Source organism: Gorilla gorilla, chromosome 13 (assembly GCF_029281585.2).
Source record: "Gorilla gorilla gorilla isolate KB3781 chromosome 13, NHGRI_mGorGor1-v2.1_pri, whole genome shotgun sequence".
Classification (NCBI taxonomy): domain Eukaryota; kingdom Metazoa; phylum Chordata; class Mammalia; order Primates; family Hominidae; genus Gorilla; species Gorilla gorilla.
In genome coordinates, this window is record NC_073237.2 from 66,604,543 (window position 1) to 66,625,521 (window position 20,979).

At 40.4% G+C, this 20,979-nt stretch overlaps 1 protein-coding gene across 1 annotated transcript in view; it reads right to left on the reverse strand.

Moving 5' to 3' along the window:
• Positions 1–7,578: 7,578 nt before the first annotated feature.
• KLF9 (KLF transcription factor 9) overlaps positions 7,579–20,979 on the reverse strand; it is a 30,545-nt gene continuing 17,144 nt past the window's right edge. The window contains exon 2 of the mRNA XM_004048112.5: positions 7,579–10,982. Coding sequence (XP_004048160.1) covers positions 10,753–10,982 — 230 coding nt within the window. The 3' untranslated portion in view covers positions 7,579–10,752. The remainder of the gene's footprint in view (positions 10,983–20,979) is intronic.

Consider the following 20,979-nt stretch of genomic DNA (forward strand, 5'->3'; position numbering starts at 1 on the left):
GACTAACAAAGAAAAAAAGAGAGAAGAATCAAATAGACAATAAAAAATGATAAAGGGGATATCACCACTGATCCCACAGAAATACAAACTACCATCAGAGAATACTACAAACACCTCTACACAAATAAACTAGAAAATCTAGAAGAAATGGATAAATTCCTCGACACATACACTCTCCCAAGACTAAACCAGGAAGAAGTTGAATCTCTGAATAGACCAATAACAGGAGCTGAAATTGTGGCAATAATCAATAGTTTACCAATCAAAAAGAGTCCAGGACCAGATGGATTCACAGCCGAATTCTACCAGAGATAGAAGGAGGAACTGGTAACATTCCTTCTGAAACTATTCCAATCAATAGAAAAAGAGGGAATCCTCCCTAACTCATTTTATGAGGCCAGCATCATTCTGATACCAAAGCTGGGCAGAGACACAACAAAAAAAAGAGAATTTTAGACCAATATCCTTGATGAACATTGATGCAAAAATCCTCAATAAGATACTGGCAAAATGAATCCAGCAGCACATCAAAAAGCTTATCCACCATGATCAAGTGGGCTTCATCCCTGGGATGCAAGGCTGGTTCAATATACACAAATCAATAAATGTAATCCAGCATATAAACAGAGCCAAAGACAAAAACCACATGATTATCTCAATAGATGCAGAAAAGGCCTTTGACAAAATTCAACAACCCTTCATGCTAAAAACTCTCAATAAATTAGGTATTGATGGGACGTATTTCAAAATAATAAGAGCTATCTATGACAAACCCACAGCCAATATCATACTAAATGGGCAAAAACTGGAAGCATTCCCTTTGAAAACTGGCACAAGACAGGGATGCTGTCTCTCACCACTCCTATTCAACATAGTGTTGGAAGTTCTGGCCAGGGCAATTAGGCAGGAGAAGGAAATAAAGGGTATTCAATTAGGAAAAGAGGAAGTCAAATTGTCCCTGTTTGCAGATGACATGATTGTATATCTAGAAAACCCCATTGTGTCAGCCCAAAATCTCCTTAAGCTGATAAGCAACTTCAGCAAAGTCTCAGGATACAAAATCAATGTACAAAAATCACAAGCATTCTTATACACCAACAACAGACAAACAGAGAGCCAAATCATGAGTGAACTCCCATTCACAATTGCTTCAAAGAGAATAAAATACCTAGGAATCCAACTTACAAGGGATGTGAAGGACCTCTTCAAGGAGAACTACAAACCACTGCTCAAGGAAATAAAAGAGGATAGAAACAAATGGAAGAACATTCCATGCTCATGGGTAGGAAGAATCAATATCGTGAAAATGGCCATACTGCCCAAGGTAATTTACAGATTCAATGCCATCCCCATCAAGCTACCAATGACTTTCTTCACAGAATTGGAAAAAACTACTTTAACGTTCATATGGAACCAAAAAAGAGCCCACATCGCCAAGGCAATCCTAAGCCAAAAGAACAAAGCTGGAGGCATCACACTACCTGACTTCAAACTATACTACAAGGCTACAGTAACCAAAACAGCATGGTACTGGTACCAAAACAGAGATATAGATCAATGGAACAGAACAGAGCCCTCAGAAATAATGCCGCATATCTACAACTATCTGATCTTTGACAAACCTGAGAAAAACAAGCAATGGGGAAAGGATTCCCTATTTAATAAATGGTGCTGGGAAAACTGGCTAGCCATATGTAGAAAGCTGAAACTGGATCCCTTCCTTACACCTTATACAAAAATCAATTCAAGATGGATTAAAGACTTAAACGTTAGACCTAAAACCATAAAAACCCTAGAAGAAAACCTAGGCATTACCATTCAGGACATAGGCATGGGCAAGGACTTCATGTCTAAAACACCAAAAGCAATGGCAACAAAAGCCAAAATTGACAAATGGGATCTAATTAAACTAAAGAGCTTCTGCACAGCAAAAGAAACTACCATCAGAGTGAACAGGCAACCTACAAAATGGGAGAAAATTTTCACAACCTACTCATCTGACAAAGGGTTAATATCCAGAATCTACAATGAACTCAAACAAATTTACAAGAAAAAAACAAACAACCCCATCAAAAAGTGGGCAAAGGACATGAACAGACACTTCTCAAAAGAAGACATTTATGCAGCCAAAAAACACATGAAAAAATGCTCATCATCACTGGCCATCAGAGAAATGCAAATCAAAACCACAATGAGATACCATCTCACACCAGTTAGAATGGCGATCATTAAAAAGTCAGGAAACAACAGGTGCTGGAGAGGATGTGGAGAAATAGGAACACTTTTACACTGTTGGTGGGACTGTAAACTAGTTCAACTATTGTGGAAGTCAGTGTGGCGATTCATCAGGGATCTAGAACTAGAAATATCATTTGACCCAGCCATCCCATTACTGGGTATATACCCAAAGGACTATAAATCATGCTGCTATAAAGACACATGCACACGTATGTTTATTGCGGCATTATTCACAATAGCAAAGACTTGGAACCAACCCAAATGTCCAACAATGATAGACTGGATTAAGAAAATGTGGCACATATACACCATGGAATACTATGCAGCCATAAAAAATGATGAGTTCATGTCCTTTGTAGGGACATGGATGAAATTGGAAATCATCATTCTCAGTAAACTATCGCAAGAACAAAAAACCAAACACCACATATTCTCACTCATAGGTGGGAATTGAACAATGAGATCACATGGACACAGGAAGGGGAATATCACACTCTGGGGACTGTTGTGGGGTGGGGGGAGGGGGGAGGGATAGCATCGGGAGATATACCTAATGCTAGATGACGAGTTAGTGGGTGCAGCGCACCAGCATGGCACATGTATACATATGTAACTAACCTGCACAATGTGCACATGTACCCTAAAACTTAAAGTATAATAAAAAAATAAAATAAAATAAAATAAAGAAAAGTTTATTGGCTGTTTTTATTTCTTATTTTATAAAATGTCAATTTATATCATTTGCCAGATTTTTCTAAATATGTGTTCATTTTTTCATATTGACTTGTAAGTTATAAAGATATTAATCCTATTAATGGGCATTTTTCCATATCCATATCCATACTTTTTAACTTTATTTAGACTCATTTTTCATTTATAATAGTTTCACATCTTTAATAGTTTCTACCTTTAGTTTTGTGCAAATGATGATTTATGAATCATGATTTATTAATCTTCACCTATATTTTAAGTGCTTTTATCATTTTACTTACATCTTTAATATATGTAGAATTTATTTTGGTATACAGTGATATAATTTGAATTATTCCTAGATAATATTTTATTTAAACAAAATTTAGTAGATAATACATGTATTTCCCCACTGATTTGTGATGCCAATTTTTTTTTTTCTTTAGATGGAGTCTCACTCTGTTGCCCAGGTTGGGGTGGAGTAGTTCTATTATAGCTCACTGCAGCTTCACACTCCTGAGTTTAAATTATCCTCCCACTTCAGTCTCCTCAGCAGCTGGGACTACAAGCGCACACCACCAAGCCCATTTTGCTGCCTAGACTGGTCTCGAACTTCTGGCTTCAAGCCATCTTCCCACCTCAGCCTCCCAAAGTGCTGGGAGTACAGGCATGGGCCCTGCACCTGGCCACCACTCTTATAAAATATATTAAATTTTTATGCTTTGTTTTTTTTTTGAGACGAAGTCTCACTCTGTTGCCCAAGCTGGAGTGCAGTGGCACAATCTTGGCTCGCTGCAACCTCCACCTCCCAGGTTCAAGCGATTCTCCTGCCTAAGCCTCCTGAGTAACTGGGACTACAGGCAGGCAGCACCACACGCAGCTAATTTTTGTATTTTTAGTAGAGACAGGGTTTCACCATGTTGGCCAGGCTGGTCTTGAACTCCTGACCTCGTGATCCGCCTGCCTCAGCCTCCCAAAGTGCTGGGATTACCGGGGTGAGCCACTGTGCCCAGCCGATTGTTATACATTCTTATGTCTTCAAAATAGACTGCAATTTCTGGTAGGGCACATTCCCCTAAGTTACTTTTACTTTGTAAAATATTCTTGACTATTCTTGTAGGTCAAGAGTTAAACTATGAATTAAGAATGTTTTCCATTATTTGGGTGAATCAAGATGTTTTCCATTATTTTGTATGGTCTATGTTCTAACAGTTTTTAAAACATTTATTTATTTTTTATATATTTTTAGAGATGGGGTATTGCTCTGTCGCTCAGGCTGGAGTGCAGTGACGTGATCACAGCTCACTATAGCCTCAAGCTCCTGGACTCAAGCGATCCTACTATCTCAGCCTCTCAAGTAGATGGAACTACAATTATGTGCCCAGCTAATATTTTATATTATTTTTTGGAGAGAAAGGATCCCACTATGTTGGCTAGTTTAAAACTCCTAGCCTCAAGCGATCCTCCCACCTCAGCCTCCCAAAATGCTGGGCTTACAGGTGTGAGCCACTGCACCTGGCCTCTAATCTTTTAGAGAAATTATTGGTTCCTTAAAGGTTTGAAAGATGTTGTCTATATTATCTGGGCGCTGAAGTTCTCTGATATTTGTCAATCAAAAAATTAGTTCTGTCTATACAACTGTACCACCCATCAAAACTCTTGTCAGTTAAAAAAGTAGTTTTCAGTCTATACAACTGTACCACCCACGAAAACTTTTCTAGGATGGTTTTAGAGTCATTTTATCAAGATGCCCAAAATTATTAGTTGATTTTATCTATAGTTACACCTCTCTTCTCATTCATAATATATATTTAGATTTTCTCTTGTTTTGGTTTGGCTTTGTCAAAAGTGTGTCTATTTTATGGGTCTTTTCAAAGATCCACTGCTTGGGTTTATATGTTAATCTCATTTTATTATTTTCTCATGCTTTTCCTAGATACTGTTCATTTTCAAATATAAATTGATCGCTTGGCTTATTTTTATTTTTTCATAGATGATAATGAAGCATATGAGGCTCTGAATTTTTCTGTAAGTACTGCTTTAGGGTATAGGGTATGTTATGGATATACTGCTTTTTCTATTGTTTTAAACAGATTATAATTTGTATTTTCTGTTTTGATCTAAAAATTATTTTAAGACAGTATTTTAATCTCTACTATTTTTAGTCTTTCAAAATTTCCTTTTGTTATTAATTGCTCACTTTATTGCCTAGTGATAAAAAATGCAATCTTTTTTTAGAGACAGTGTCTTTCTCTGTCACTCAGGCTGGAGTGCGGTGCATGATCGCAGCTCATTGCAGCCTTGAACTCCTGGACTCAAGGCATCCTCCTGCCTCAGCCTCTTGAGGAGCTGTGACTTTGCTTTTGATCCAAATTGAGATTCTAACTTTTAGTAGGGGGTTTAAGTGGCATGTGCATTCTATTTTCCTTCGTCTTATTTTGTCTTTTTCTTGTGCCTCCTCTTTTTCCTGGCTTTTGCTGTATATAAATAAGTCTGCTTTTGTTTTCTGCAAACTATGCAAGAATTGACTATACTTCCTATTTATAATTTTCACCTCACGATTACTTCTCCCCCTCCCCAACCAGCTGTTTATTTCCGCCATTCTAATAAAATGGCTCTAATCAGTCACCAATAACCTCAGATTCCTAAATTCAGGGGACGCTTTTCAGCACTGGTCTTACTATACTCCTCAATGCCATTCAGCACAGTTGACTAGCCCACCCCCCACCTTACTCAACAGCCCTGCAATTTTCTGGGTTTTGTTTGTCCTGTTATTTCCTGAGCTACCTTTCTGCCTCCTCCTTCTCCTCCTCTTTGGTTCTAGGCTGTAACCAGGTGATCTCATCCACTTCTTTGGCTCCAGTTACTGTTAAATATGACGATGACATCCAAATTTCCAGTCCAGTCCACTTCTTTTGAGATCTGAACTAATACATACAATCATTCTCTTGACATTCCCAGTTGACAGGCACTGCAACCTCAACATGTCCAAAGATGAACCCATGCCCTTTCCCTCATCCACCCCCTTTTTTCCCCCTTTCCTCCATCCTCACCACTCTGCAGTAACATCTACCTGTTGCTCAGGTCATAGACTTGAGGGTCATTACCGGACTTTTTTATGCCTTACCCCCGACATCCTAACATCACCAAGTCCAAATGACTCTGCCTCTGATGTATTTCTTGAAACTATTCACTTCTTTCCACCCCCACTGCTAACCTTCAGGTCTGGAAAACCATCATCTTTTGCCTGGACAAATAGAAATCTCCTGGCTAGTCTCCCAGCTTCCACTCTTGTCCCTCTAAAATCCATTTTCCCTGGCACTCATAAAGAGCTTGCTGAAATACAAGTGGGATCGTAGCATTCTTCTGCTTTAAAGCTTCCAACAGATTGCCCCTCCCCTTAGAATCAAAATCAAGCACCGTGTTACAACCTGCAATACGTGGCCCTTGTGAACTGGGCCCTGCCAACCACCCCAACACTTCCCTTCCCTTCTTGTCCAGTTTATATTCCAGCCACCCCACTGTCATCCTGTTCCTCCAAACGCTGGTCACATTCCTGCCAAACTCCTTCCACACTCCCTACACATTTTCTGAGGCTAGTTCCTTCTTGTCATCTAGGTCCCAGCTTAAATGTGAAGACCCTCAGGGAGTCCTTCCCTGCCTCATCAATCTGTAGTAGCCTCTCCCCACCCTCCAAGTCACAATCACATCACCCTATTCTATTCTCGCCACTATGCTTGTCCCTATCTGAGAGTACATGGATAATCTGTTTACTATGTATTTCCCTCTACTAACAGAAACTCCCTGAACATAGGGTCCTTGTCTATTTTTTCACCTTTGTATCCACAGTGACAACAGTGCCTGGCATGAATAGGTGTGCTCAATAAAATGGGTCAAATGAATGGTACACTCCAGTAAATACCTTGCTGCTGTGATGCAGGCATAGAAAGATGCAGGGTTGGATTCAGCAGATCCAAATTTAAACACTGTCTGTGCCACTTATTAGATGTGCCTCTTGGCAAGTTATCCATTCCTCAATTTCCTCATCAGAAATATGTACATAATAATAATTATCTACTGTACTGAGCTGCTGTAAGGATTAAATGAGAAAAACCTAAACACCCAACGCCATGAGTAGTTTACAATAAAAGCTTAATTAATACATAATAGCTAGTACATGTCTGCATAAATCACACACACACACACACACACACACACTTTGATGCTTGTCTTTGCTTGGTGTTATGTTTCTACTGTTGAGCCAATGAAACCTCAACTTGTGTGTTCTTATTAATATCGTATCTCAAGAGCACAATCTGAGCTTACAACTTTCTCTGACCAGTTCCTAGTACACCCTGCACAGTTATGAGCTCTAAAAGCCTCTTAAAGTGATTTATCTCCCAAAATATAAATATTCCCCTCCAGCATAACACAATGGTTTCAAGTGACCTCTATTCCATCTACTTCCTCAGAGGTCTGTGAATAGTAAACACACACAAGTCTATATAAATATTGCATGTGTTGAAAGGCACAGGGTAAAATCATCTTTGCACTCATCCCAAAATCCTGTGAACACAGGTTAAAGAAGTAACTTTCATTATGGTGAAATAGCCCCCTTTTACAACACATAATGGCTGGAACAATTCAGTCTTTATCATTTATTATTTTTATTTGGACAACATATATACATATGTACAAAATACCTACTGTCAGAATCCTCTTTTATAATTTCATTTGATTTACAAAAACGGGACAGCAAAATAACTTAGGTCACTAATACTGTACAAAAATAAAACTGATTAAACAGTTGTAAAGATCAGTATCTTACAGTGTTACAGATCATCTGATGTGAAAGAACATCTCAATCTATCCAGAGTGATGAGTACTGGGCTAAATCTATCTGCAAACTGACAAACTAATCAGTTTCTGTAATTATAACTACCAAATAGAATTCTCAAGAGAAGCATGATGTGGAGCTAAACCTTAAAGCCAGGGCATCATTCCACAATGGTGAAGGGCTTTCTTCTTCCCTAACCAAAGAGAGGAGATATCTTAACTCTAAAACTATTAAATTTTCCAGAATATGACAACTACTTACAGTATTAGATAAAACAACTTTTCTTTCTTTTTAAACACCTGCAATAGTCTTTCAAAAATTCAGTTTGGTTAAAAAAGTAAACAAAAATTACTATCCTGCATTTGGATTTTCATAAGTTAAATCCATGGTCTTTTTAATATAAAAAGTAGTTGTTTCATAGTTTTAGTGTTCAATGAACTCTAGTAGTCCTATTTGAACCATATCTTGATATAGTAAATCTAATTAGAATGCTGGTTCCTGTTTTGTGACATTTTAAAACAGGATTTAATCACAAAGAATAAAAAGGCTTGAGTTTATACGTTACATTACTATAACATATAAGAGAATATCAAATGTGTGTTTGTCAACAACTTGAAAAGGCAAGTAACAACTTTTTTGGGAAGTAAATTGTGCATTTTTTTAAAACAAGTTGCTGCATTTATATCCTTCTAAGTGCTTGACAAAAGCCACATTTAGATTTACTCCTGAAACTATAAAGATTGTCTTTCACTGACTTTGCTTTGCTTTCTTTCATTTCTTTCTGTGAGGGAAAGATGACTTTTTACAAGTTAGCAAGTTGCTAGGCAACCCCAAACTCCTCACTCACTAAAAGGCAGCGTGCAGAGTATCATAAGCAGAACCATTCCATGAGCTCAGTGAGAAATAGGCAGCCTAACCTATTTCGTATGGAAGAACAGATGTCCTTAAAACTTATTTTGGACACAGAAATTAAAATTTGGTTTAAAATAAGTGTTTCAAAAATCTGAAACAGAGGTAGAAAGTGTTCTTTATTTTTCCTGACATGTTTTCTCGTGAGAAAACACTTTCCTTTTTATCCCATGGACTGCTCCCAGTCCCTAATGTTAAAAGCAGTTCTCTTTATAGAACTACTAATACAACTACGTTGGTTAAACAAAAAAACACTGTGCTAGTGATGGCTGTTGTATTGGAAGTTGGAGTCAGCTGTGACCCGCGCCCACTGCAGGAGCCCACACTGATTCTGAATCAGAAACGAGTATGTGTCAGGTGAAATAGGTAGGCACCCTATGTTTACACAACACATTTCAGAGCACAAGTATAAACTAGAGTGCACCATAGCTCCCTGTTTTAAATATCAGATAAAATCATCAGAAAGCGTTACTTCTGAAGAAAAAAAAATGTAAACATTTCCCCCATGATCACTGCTGACTCCCCTCATTTGAGGTCTTAACTATGAAAACTCAGTTCACTTTTCTGGCCTCGTAAAGGCCACAGTTAAGTTTTCAGGTAAATGGCATAGATGGATGTAGTGGTTTCAGCCATTATAGACACCTAGATACAAGATATATTAGTGGTGAGGCTATTGATGTAAAAGATACAGTGATGTGATTTCATTCGTAGTATTCCATGTTGCCTGCATTCTCCACAAGGGACGATTTTGCAGAGTGTCCTCTGAAATCATCGTGGTATTTTCCCTTGGTGTTCACTAGTTATAGGGGTTGATTTTTCTGTTCCTATTTCAGCTCCCTTTCCTTCTACATAACTCTTGCACCTGAGAGTGGGAGTTTTGTAGGAACACAGGAAGGAGACCAACAAACCTTTTTCCCCAAAAAATAGGTGTTTCCAGATCTCATTACTGCTATGCACACATTCAAACAAAACCCAACAGAGTCAAAAGCTCTCTCCCCTAGTGGCATTAGGATACAATAATGATGTTAACTAAAAGCATAGGAAAATTTGGAAAAGTTAATAGAGTTAAAATTCTGTTGGTTCTTTTCTTTTTCTTTTGCAAAACACTACGCTCCTTCTCCTTCAGCATCTGTTGTGTATATTCTGCCCTCACATCTCTGCCATGATTTCTTAGGGAAACGTGTATATTGTAAAATAAGCAGATTATAACGTGGTGCCAAACAGAACGTCTGCTTCTATCCTCAAAGCATATATTTAACTTATTCATCCTCTGCATTAGAAAATAAAAGTGCAGCTTATGTTCAAAAAGTACAACTCATACAAAGCAAGGTTTAAAAGTTCTGTACTTAGTGTAACCTTTCAAAGGTTTGTCTTGATTAGTATAAATTCAGACTCTGCTTACCCATTGACTATAAGTAACTGTTTTTTGTTTTCAAGTCTTTAGATGACAGATCATGCTGGAGTAGATGTGCTCTTGCTTGCATAAAGACAGCTGTGCTATGGCGTTTTTTTTTTTAATCTCAAAAGTTAACGTGATTCAAGAGAGTGGTTTTGCTAAACAAACTGAAGCACACTCGTCATTACATTAAAAGGTAAGAAAACAATTCTGAGAGACAGCAAGCATAAAGGGCCCAGAATCACTGTGCGAGGCCACAGGTCAACTCACCCAGCGGACATATGTACACCAGTGTTGAATCTTTAAAATTCTACCCCAGTCTTGGCCTTACCCCCCTCCCCCCCACCCACTCCCTACCCTCCCCCCAAAAAAAATAAAAGGAGAAAAAAAAAAAAACAAAAACCAAAAAACCCAAAAGCATTTGCCTTCCCTCCAACAGTCAGAGACGGGTTCAGAGAGTTGCCTCTTCAAGGGGACCGAGTGTTGTTGACTTTGATCTTAGGCTACAATGTGCTTTTTAAAAACAATGCAGGGAGAGGAAAATCAGAATATTGACCAAAGAGCAGTGACTTCCTATGCTGTCAGTGTGCCTCTTCTGGGGCTCAGTTTTCACGCGTCTGTTTTCTGGGAGTACTTTTGTCCTTTCGGGGTCCATCCCTCCCTGGCTTCCACGCGCAGCACCTCACAAAGCGTTGGCCAGCGCCTTTTTCGATCGCTTGATCATGCTGGGGTGGAACTCGGTGTGCCGCCGGGCGTGCTTTGTGAGGTGGTCACTCCTCATGAAGCGCTTCTCACACAGCGGACAGCGGAACTGCTTTTCCCCAGTGTGGGTCCGGTAGTGGCGGGTCAGCTCGTCTGAGCGGGAGAACTTTTTAAGGCAGTCTGGCCACGTGCAGGGAAAGGGCCGTTCACCTAAGAGAAAGGAATCAGAAAGGATACAGTTCAAAGAACATGAAAAAAATTCCGAAGGGCGGTCATGGTCAATAGTCCCTACGACTCAAAGGATAAATCCCTCGGAGATGATTATTATGTGTCCCCCTCCCCAAAATCCCTATGTTGAAGCCTTAACCCCCTGCACCGCAGAAAATGACTGCATTTGAAGTTAAGGCCTTTAAAGAGGCAACTGATGTTAAACAAGTTCATGAGGGCAGGCCTTAATCCACAACTGGTGTCTTTATAAGAGGAGATGAGGACACAGACATGTGAAGACTAGGGAAGACCTTGGGAAGACAGGGATGAAGCCACCATCTACAAGCCAAGGAGAGAGGCCTCCACTGAAACCAACCCGTCCCCTGCCTCCACCTTGGACTCCCAGTCTCCAGAACTGTGAGGAAATAAAGTTCTGTTGTTTCAGCCACCCAGTCTGTGGCTGTGTGTTATGGCAGCCCAAACTAATACAATGAGAAAGTTGCTAACATCTCTAAGCAAATGAGCTTGCCATTTGGTACCCAATGGGTCCCCTGGAAATTATTTTTTCTGTTTTATTCCACACAATTGCTGGTTTCATAAATTCTTTCAAGAGTAAAAAAGCTGAGCCTTTTGCTAAATTTCTTGGTGTTGTAGGATGGAAAAGAACCGGCATTGGGTCCAACCAGCCTCCTACCTGGAACGAGCATTTCTCCCTGAGCTCCTGAGTGCAGGGGCCACTCAGCATCTGGTTGTTCCTGAGCATCTCTGTCACATCTTTTATTGATATAAAATCTGCCTTCCTGCAAAGGCCATACTTTAAGTCATATTGTCTTAACACTAGAAGTAAGTTTGTGCCAGGTGTGGTGGCTCACGCCTGTAATCCCAGCACTTTGGGAGGCTGAGGCGGGCAGATCACCTGAGGTCAGGAGTTAAGAGACCAGCCTGACCAACATGGTGAAACCCTGCCTCTACTAAAAATACAAAAATTAGCTGGGTGTGGTGGCGTGCGCCTGTAGTCCCAGCTACTTGGGAGGCTGAGACAGGAGAATTGCTTGAACCCAGGAAGCGAAGGTTGCAGTGAGCCCAGATCATGCCACTGCACTCTAGCCTAGGCAACAGAGTGAGACTCCATCTCAAAAAGAAAAAAAAAAAAAAAGAAATGTTTGTTCCTTCTGCCACATCATAATCCTTTAAGTATCTGCAGACAGATATGTCTTTCTTTAATCTCTTCTCCCATTTCCAAACAATTCCAGTTTCTTCTATATTCCTCATAAAAGATGAACTAACATTGTTCTAAGCATAAAGCTAAGGGCTTCCCGTGCCCTTCTCACTGAATTCTCACAAGCACTCCACAAGATTGCCCCATTTCACAGATGAGAAAACTGAGACTTGGAGGGTTAAACTCTGTACTCAGGGTCACATAACTGGAAAGCAGAGTAATGAACTGGCCCTGTCTACCAAGGCCCGTGCTCTTGGCCACTTGGCTGTCCTGACTCCTGGGGGTCCTGGGGACTTGACAGTTTCCACATCCCTCTTTCCAATTGCTTTCCTTGGATTCACACTAATGTCTGTGTCCCACTGAAAATGCAGCTAAGTCCTGCCTGCCAGATGTTATCAGGCCAGCATCCATAACCTCCTGCTGCTCCCCACCCCACAAGGTGAAGGCAGGGGAGGTGAAGGCCATGTCTGTGTTTGGGGAGGACATACACAGGCAGACAAGCAGACGAGCTGTTGAAGATGAGAACCGCACTTGTTCCACTTATAAGTGACTGCCATCGCCCTGGCTCCCAAGAGCCTGCCTCTGCCTACTCTTCACACCTTTCCAAGCACAGCTGACAACAGCTGCTGCATAGACAGAGGACACACAGCCTCCTGGTTTCTGCAGAACTCTCCAGACACTCCTTGGCTAGGTGTGAGGAGTGAATATTTTCTCACTCCTGTCCCAGCCTTCCCAGAACCCATAGAGAAACTGCAGAGGCTGGGAGCTGTCCAGCGTGGTGCATTTGAGTCATCCAAAATTATTCATTCTATTTTCCCCAGCTTCTCTTAACCTGTGCTGATGAGATGCAGAAATATGATAAAACAACCAAATCTATCACCTTTGTGATAATCTATTCATGATGAAGGCTCTCTGCTGTTTTCTAAGCAGAGCAATAGTCATAACAACACCTTGTACAACGTACTTTTCGAGGAAACCCAATGTGGGTAAAACGAATCTGTAGCAGTTGATTCTCTATGTGCAGATCTACGTATAAACCCTTATGGAGCTCTGAGCTGAAAAGCTACGGCAGCAAAAGGCAATAGCAAACCAATGAATGCTGGGCCCTACTCAAGGTGGATAAGAGCTAGGGTTATTGATGCATTTTGATGCTCGGGGATGGGGCTGCAAAGAGGAAAAAAAAAAAGAGTTTCCCCTGAAAAACTCAACAAAGACATGGAGTTGAAAACTACACTTCTGCAACTTCCATTAGACAAACAGGATTTTAACCCACTTCAGCAGACCTTTGGGCAAAAGTCAAAATACAGATTGTTACAACCCCAACAAGGCTGAGCTTCTTGAGGCAAAAATAATGTCATGTATGACTTTTGTCCTACTCATGGTGCCAAGCATTTGGTAAATGCTCAACTTTACACACACACACACACACACACACACACACACACACTCTCTCTCTCTCATCCTCCTCCTGGTCACTCACATTGAAATCTGCTCAGATATTACTGGCTACTGGAGAAACCTGAGCTATTCCAGAATTAGACTGCAGTGAAGTCCTCTTTAACCCCAGTGAAGCAGTTATGGGGGAAATGTTTTTCTAAACATGTTCTATTAAAAATATAACAAGGGGTCAGAACTCATAGAATGGTTAAGTTGCAAAAAGCCAAACCAAACCAAAACAAAATGCCCTCTCTGCTTGGTCCTTTTTGGAGCCCTTTCTCCACTCCCTTCTGATGTGGCGGTGAGGAAAACAACGAAAGGAAGAGCTCAGTGTTTTCTCAATGCTTGTTAAGACAAAAACTCATTAGAAGTGGTTTTCTTGGAGGAGTGCTAATGTGGCTTAGCCTCCTCACTGGCACATGTACTCATTTCTTTCAAGTGAGTCATGAGAGGAGGGGGTTCATTTAGTTGGGGGATCTGTGTCCACTGTGGGGAAAATGGACCAGAAGACCATTCAGCTGTGGGCTAGGATTGGAAAAGGAGTAAGATACTCTCGCTGTGTTAGGAAGATGGCTTTCTAGAAGTGACCATGGAAAACTGGCATGAAGCCATCAGAATAGGAGAACTATTAAGTTTCTATGCTTGTGACTTACATATATTTCAAGTGTAATCAGGGTCTGTTCCCACTGAATTCACTTTCGACCTACCTGACAGTGATACTCTCTTGACTGCCCCTTGGAGCTGTCATTTTGTGATGGTTCTCCTTGCTTCTAATCCAAGTGCTGTCATTGACCTAGCATCCTTATCCCTGAAGTGTTTCACAGAGAGCAGAGAGGGACACCCACAGAGCCCCGAGAAAATCAAGAGCAAATAGAAGCTTCCTTAGACTCATGTAACTTGTATAATTCAAGTTTACCATTTTTACGCATTTAAAAAAGATCTGCTTGGAAGTGAGTTGCTAGTATAAAAGGCCCAGGATCATTTTGATTTATCTGGCATCCTTTGGAAAACTTTAAAAACTTTTTGGTCAGTGATCTAAGTCAGGGGTTAGCAATCCACATCCCATTGGCCAAATCTGGCCTGCCATGAGCTAAGAATAGCTTATACCATTCTTATATTCGGTTTTTACCAAGTGGTTGAAAAAAATTAAAAGAATATTTCATGACAGGAGAAAGTTATATGAAATTAAAATTTCCTTGTCTGCATATAGTTTTATTGGAAACAGCTATGCTCATTGGTTTAAGTATTATCTACAGCTGCATTTTCAAAACAGCAGTGTTGAGCAGTTGCCCACAGAGACTGTACAACCTGCAAAGCTGAAAATATTTACTATCAGGCCCTTTTGCAAAAAGTTGGTTGATTCCTGATCTCAATCAAAAGACTTGAAGCTGGGTGTGGTGTTGCACACCTATAATCCCAGCTACTGGGGATGAGGCATGAGAATCGCTTGAACCCGAGGGGCGGAGGTTGTGGTGAGCCAAGATCACGCCACTGCACTCCAGTCTGGGCAACAGAGTGAGACCCTGTCTCAAGTAAATAAACAAATAACAGAGGACTTGAACTTCTAACTGGCCACCAGAATTTGTAAATTCAAATGTCTTCAGGAGCCAGACACAGGTCGGGGACAGGGTGGGAGCAGGTGCATTCAATCATGGATCATAATGGATTCCATGGTGAACTGAAGGGTACTTCCCCTACTTAGAGGCATTCAATTTCAACATTATAAATTATGGTGCCACCCAGTGGTGTGTACGCAGGCTGGATTCTGCTTAGGGACCTACAATTTGTAGCCCTTTGAAAAATCTCCCACCTTTTTAATACAGTGGAGAGTTTGGATCTAACATGCCATGATGTTGAATCTAACATCCCAGCATATAAGTTAATGACAGTCATATGATAAGGTATTATTTAGAAAATGATAGATGTTTTGCACTTAAGAAAGCATGGAATGGGGAAGTCACATGTAGACAAGAACAGAATTAAGGCTGAATGGGACCAGAGATGATCTACAGAGGAGGAGAGGACTGACCTAGAGAGACGGTCACTCCACCTTCGTCTGGCAGCCTGGTGGAAACCAAGTCAGGCCCTCTCTTTGAGGCTCAGTGCTAAGGTCTAAAGGAGAATGGTCAGCCTTCACGCTGAACAAATCACACAGCAATGCAACTATCAATTAGAGAATCTTTAAACCTGTCTTTAGTATTAATGAGAGAGTTACCATCCTCCTGGGGATAGGGAAAAAATACCCAACACACTTGTACCACTGCATTATTTCTGGCCTTCACAGGAAAACACACCCAGAGGCAGTGACACAATAAACTCCACTTTACTGGAGCAGAGCTGTTAACAGCAGAAGTTTCTATGAGTTCTCATTATTTATATACCACTCCCCACCCCTTTCAGTAACAAGCTAAGCACCTCTTGCTGACTGACTCAGCTCAGAGTATAAAATAAATGTGATCAAAAAAGCTACTGAACACTGCGCACAATGTGTAAAAGACTTCCTTTGCAGAGACAGTCATCAGGCCTCCAGAATTCTCCTGGGCCTACAGAGGGTGCAAGAGCAGGGGACTGGGGCCCCCTGGCTATGAGCTTGCCTACTTAGCACAAAAGGACACTTGCTGCTTTTGAGAGGGAGCCTCCTCGACTGCTGATTAGTTGATGATGCCAAATGAAGCCCATTTTTTTGTGGGCAGTCCTGAAACAAATGGAGGTGAGTTCTCCATAGAGAAGACAGAGACCGGGTACTTGCCAAGTGCCAGGCTTGCTCACTGGACATAGGCAACCCTCCCCAGACTCCCTGAGCTGTCCAGGCTGCCACTGAAGTCCTGCCTGGGGTCAGGGAGGCCTGCCATCTGAATGTCGTCTCTTTCCTACCTGGTTCTTCTCATCTTCCCTGCCCCACCCAAGTCCAGGGATGGGTCTAACTTTAATGGAGACAGGAAGGTCAAAAATACAAACTCAAAAGCTTCCATTGCATCTAGCAAAAGTAAACCAATCTGGTAAAAAACAAATCTAAGGGATTTAGGCCTCCTTTTCAGAACAGAACTCAAACAGTGCCAATTAAGAATTAAAGTTTCTTGCAGATGTAGAAAATCAAGACTTCTTTTAGAAGAAAAATAATGCTCAGCCGCTCAAGATGGATCACTTGAACACAGAAGTTCAAGACCAGCCTGGGCAATGTGGTGAAACCCCATCTCTACCAAAAATACAACAAATTAGCCAGGCATAGTGGTGCTTGCCTGTGGTCCCAGATACTTGGGAGGCTGAGGCAGGAAGATTGCTTGAGCCCAAAGGTTGAGGCTGCAGTGAGCTATGATTGTGCCACTGCACTGCAGCCTGGGTGAGAGTGAGACCAAGACCCTGTCTCAAAAAAAAAAAAGAGTGGTTTCTGATTACAAAAACAGCACTAGGATTCCATAGATAAAAGAATTTGGGCTGGCTGTGGTAGCTCACGCCTGTAATCCCAGCACTTTGGGAGGCTGAGATGGGAGGACTGCTTGAGCCCAGGAGATCAAAACCAACCTGGGCAACACAGTAACACCCCAACTCTACAAAAGAAATGTAATTTTAAAAAGGATAATTTGATATTATTAAATCATACTGATATTATTCCCCCATTTAATAGCTCATACACACACACACACACACACACACATTTAGTATCATTCAATATCATATACACACTCTTATCGTGTACAAAATAGTATATGATAAAATTGAACAACCATCCCTAATAAAAGCTTTCAGGAAAATAAAATAATTCCTCAGCAGGATAAAAGATCAGCTCTGAAACCTTTCCTCCGCAAGGTCAACAGTAAAATAAAGGTAGTATAACTACTAAAGTCTAGCCCAAAGCATAAATGGACACCCGCTCCCATTGCTATAATTTAACATTTTCCAGGAAATACTAATGAGTGCAATTAGATAAAATAAGAAGTAAATTGTGAGAAGAAGGGGGGTTATAAAATAAGAATTATTTGCAGTTGACACAACTTTCTCTCTGAAAAAATTCAAGATAACTGAAAAATCTAATCTAAATTAAAGGTGCATTCACAGATGTAACTGTACAAAAGAGCACTGGCTTTTTTATATGCCAGCCATAACCAGTCAGAATAAGCCTAACAATAAAAGTTCAGGACCTTGGTGAAGAAATGCATAAAGCCTCGATGTAAAAGAAAATGAACAAACAAAATGCTCCCCATGCCTTTGGATGGTAAGGCTCAATGGTGTGAATATGGCAATTCTGTACAAATTCATCTACGAAATTAACACACACCATAAGAATTTCTTTTTCTAGAACTTGACAAAGTTATTTCTGAAGTTCATTTGGAGGAATAAACATGCCCAACCTGCCAAGAAAATTTTGCAGAAGAACAAATAATAAGTGAGCACTTGCAATACTAGTTATTAAAATGGATTATTAAAGCTGTAATAATTAAGATAGTGAGATAGTAGCACAGGAAAAGACAAATCAGTGGAACAGAGTAGGGTCTGAGAATAACGTTAAGAATCTATAGGGATTCTGTACATGGTAAATGGGGTATTTCAAATCAGTGAAACAAAAAATGTTTAATTCAGTAAGTGGCTTAGACGTCAGGTAAAAGAAAAAAATTAAATCTTAGTCCCTACCTCATACTTTTCACTCAAATGATTTCCAAATGGGCTATAAATGTAAATGTAAAAAATAAAGCCATAACGATAAAATATAGGTGAGTATTTTTAGAATCCTGGAATAAAGAGAGACTTTCTAAACATGAAACCAAAAGCAAAATCCTACTTGAAGGATAGTTTTGAATACGTAAAAATGTTAAACTTCTGCATGTTAAAAATATATATAAGTAGAAAAATTTAAGAATCAAAATAAATGAATAAAAGAAATTGAAGCATATGACAAAATGTTAAAATCTGTAACACAGAAAGGACTTGCAAATCAAAAAAGAACAGCCCAACTTAATAAAAGTGGGCAAGGATGCAAATAAATAATTTATAAAGTAAGAAATACTGGCCGGACGTGGTGGCTCATGCCTGTAATCTCAGCACTTTCGGAAGTCGAGGCAGGCAGATTGCTTGAGCCCAGGAGTTTGAGACCAGCCTGGGTAACATGGCGAAACCTCATCTCTACTAAAAATGCAAATATTATCCAGGCTGTGTGGTGCACACCTACAGTCCCAGCTACTCAGGTAGGAGGATAACTTGAACCAGTGAGACAGAGGTTGCAGTAAGCTGAGATTCTGTCACTGCACTCCAGTCTGGGTGACAGAGCCAGACGCTGCCTCAAAATAAATAAATAAATAAATACATAAATAAAATACTAATGACCAAGAAATAAATACGAAAATATTTAATATTTCATACAAAAATATATTCAATCTCACAAGTAATCAAAACATGCCAATTAAGACACCAGCAAGATATCTGTGAGGCTAGTGAAAACGTTAAAAAATCTGTTCATACCGACCATTGGTGGAGGCATGAGGAAACAGGCCCTCTACCACACTGGTGGGATTTATAATTAATCCAGGGCCATCTGGCAATATTCTCCTGCAGATTATTTTTGGCAATTAATTTGATAATAATTAGATAGAGACACGAAAAGGGATACCAGCATTGCTTATGAGAGCTAAAAGGTAGTAACTTAGATGCTCAACAATAAAGGGCTGGTTTAATACATAAAGTATATCCTTACAGGGGACTAATATGTACCTGTGAAAAAGGTACCAGACTGTTATATAATGAAATGGAAAGATGTTAGCCATACACTGCTAACTGAGAAGAACAATGTATGATCAGCTGCATTAAGTGTGTGAATATATATGGAGAGAAAAAAATCCTGTTGCCCACAAAATATGGGCTGGGTGAGGTGGTTCATGCCTGTAATCCTAACACTTTGGGAGGCTGAGGCAGGAGGACTATTTGAAGTCAGGAGTTCAAGACCAGCTTGGGCAACACAGTAAGACCCCATCTCTACTACAATTTAAAATAAAAAAAATGTTAAGTAAAAAGAATATATACAAAATTTGAACAATTACTATCTACCAGTGAGGAGATAAAGAATAACTTCTACTTCCTTTTGTAATTTTTCCCTATGTTTTCTGATTTTTTAAACAGTGAGTATAAATTTCTCTTATGAGAAAAAGTCAGAAAAAGTTATTTTAATATTTTTTAAAAGTCTTACAGAAAACAGCGATACATCTGAGTTTAAACCATTCCACAAATGGCTTGATCAAGAATATATTCCAGGCCAGACATGGTGGTTTATGCCTGTAATCCCAGCACTTTGGAAGGCTGAGGAGGGAGGACTGCTTGAGGCCCAGAGTTCAAAACCAGCATGGGCAACATAGAGAAACCTCATCTCTTAAAAATTTTAAAAGGAATATATTCCATGGGCATGGAAGTGGAGGGCAGTAGGTGATTTACTTTCTATTGAGAAATTACTGGGACACTTCAGTAATTGATCCATGACCAAAGAGAGAAAAGTCATTTTGTCTTCTTCTCAAACTAATTGTCAGAAAGTCAGAAACTTCCTGGCCCGGTGTGATGGCTCACACTTGTAAACACCTGTAATCCAGCACTTTGGGAGGCCAAGGGGGGTGGATCGCTTGAGGTGAGGAGGTTGAGACCATCCTGGCCAACATGGTGAAACCCCGTCTCTACTAAAAATACAAAAATTAGCCAGGCATGGTGGCACATGCCTGTAATCCCAGCTACTCGGGAGGCTGAGGCAGGAGAATCTCTTGAACCCTGGAGGTGGAGGTTGCAGTGAGCTGAGATCGCACCACTGCACTCCAGCCTGGGTGACAGAGTGAGACTCTGACTAAAAAAAAAAAAAAATGGAGAAAGTCAGAAACTTCCTGAATATACTACATCTGTCTTCTCACTCCTCTATTTCCACCTCTCCTACTTTTTCCGTATGTGAAAGGGACATGGCCCTCTTATAAGAACAGACAGGAACCTTCCTTCAGAGGTGGAAATGCACAAACAGTAACAGTAGGGTTACCCAACAAAGGAGTGTCCTTGTTAGAAAGCAGGTGAGAGGAGTCAGATCGTGAAGAAGTGCAAAGATTTGAGTCTAAGAAAACATTCATGGACCAGGCTGGTGGGGAATGCATCCACACAGACCTGCCCTGACCCTAAGCCTCAAGCACCCCATTTGTCCATCACCATCTGGCTTCTCTCCCCACCAAAAAGCAATGTCAACATGCAGGTACGAAACATGAACAGTTGCTTTTTTCCCATTCTCCATTACCCTCATGTGCAGAACCACCAATACACATTACGGAAGAGGTGTGCAGGCCATTCCTGGGTACAGAGAAGTCCACATTTTTCTGCATACATCATTTCAAT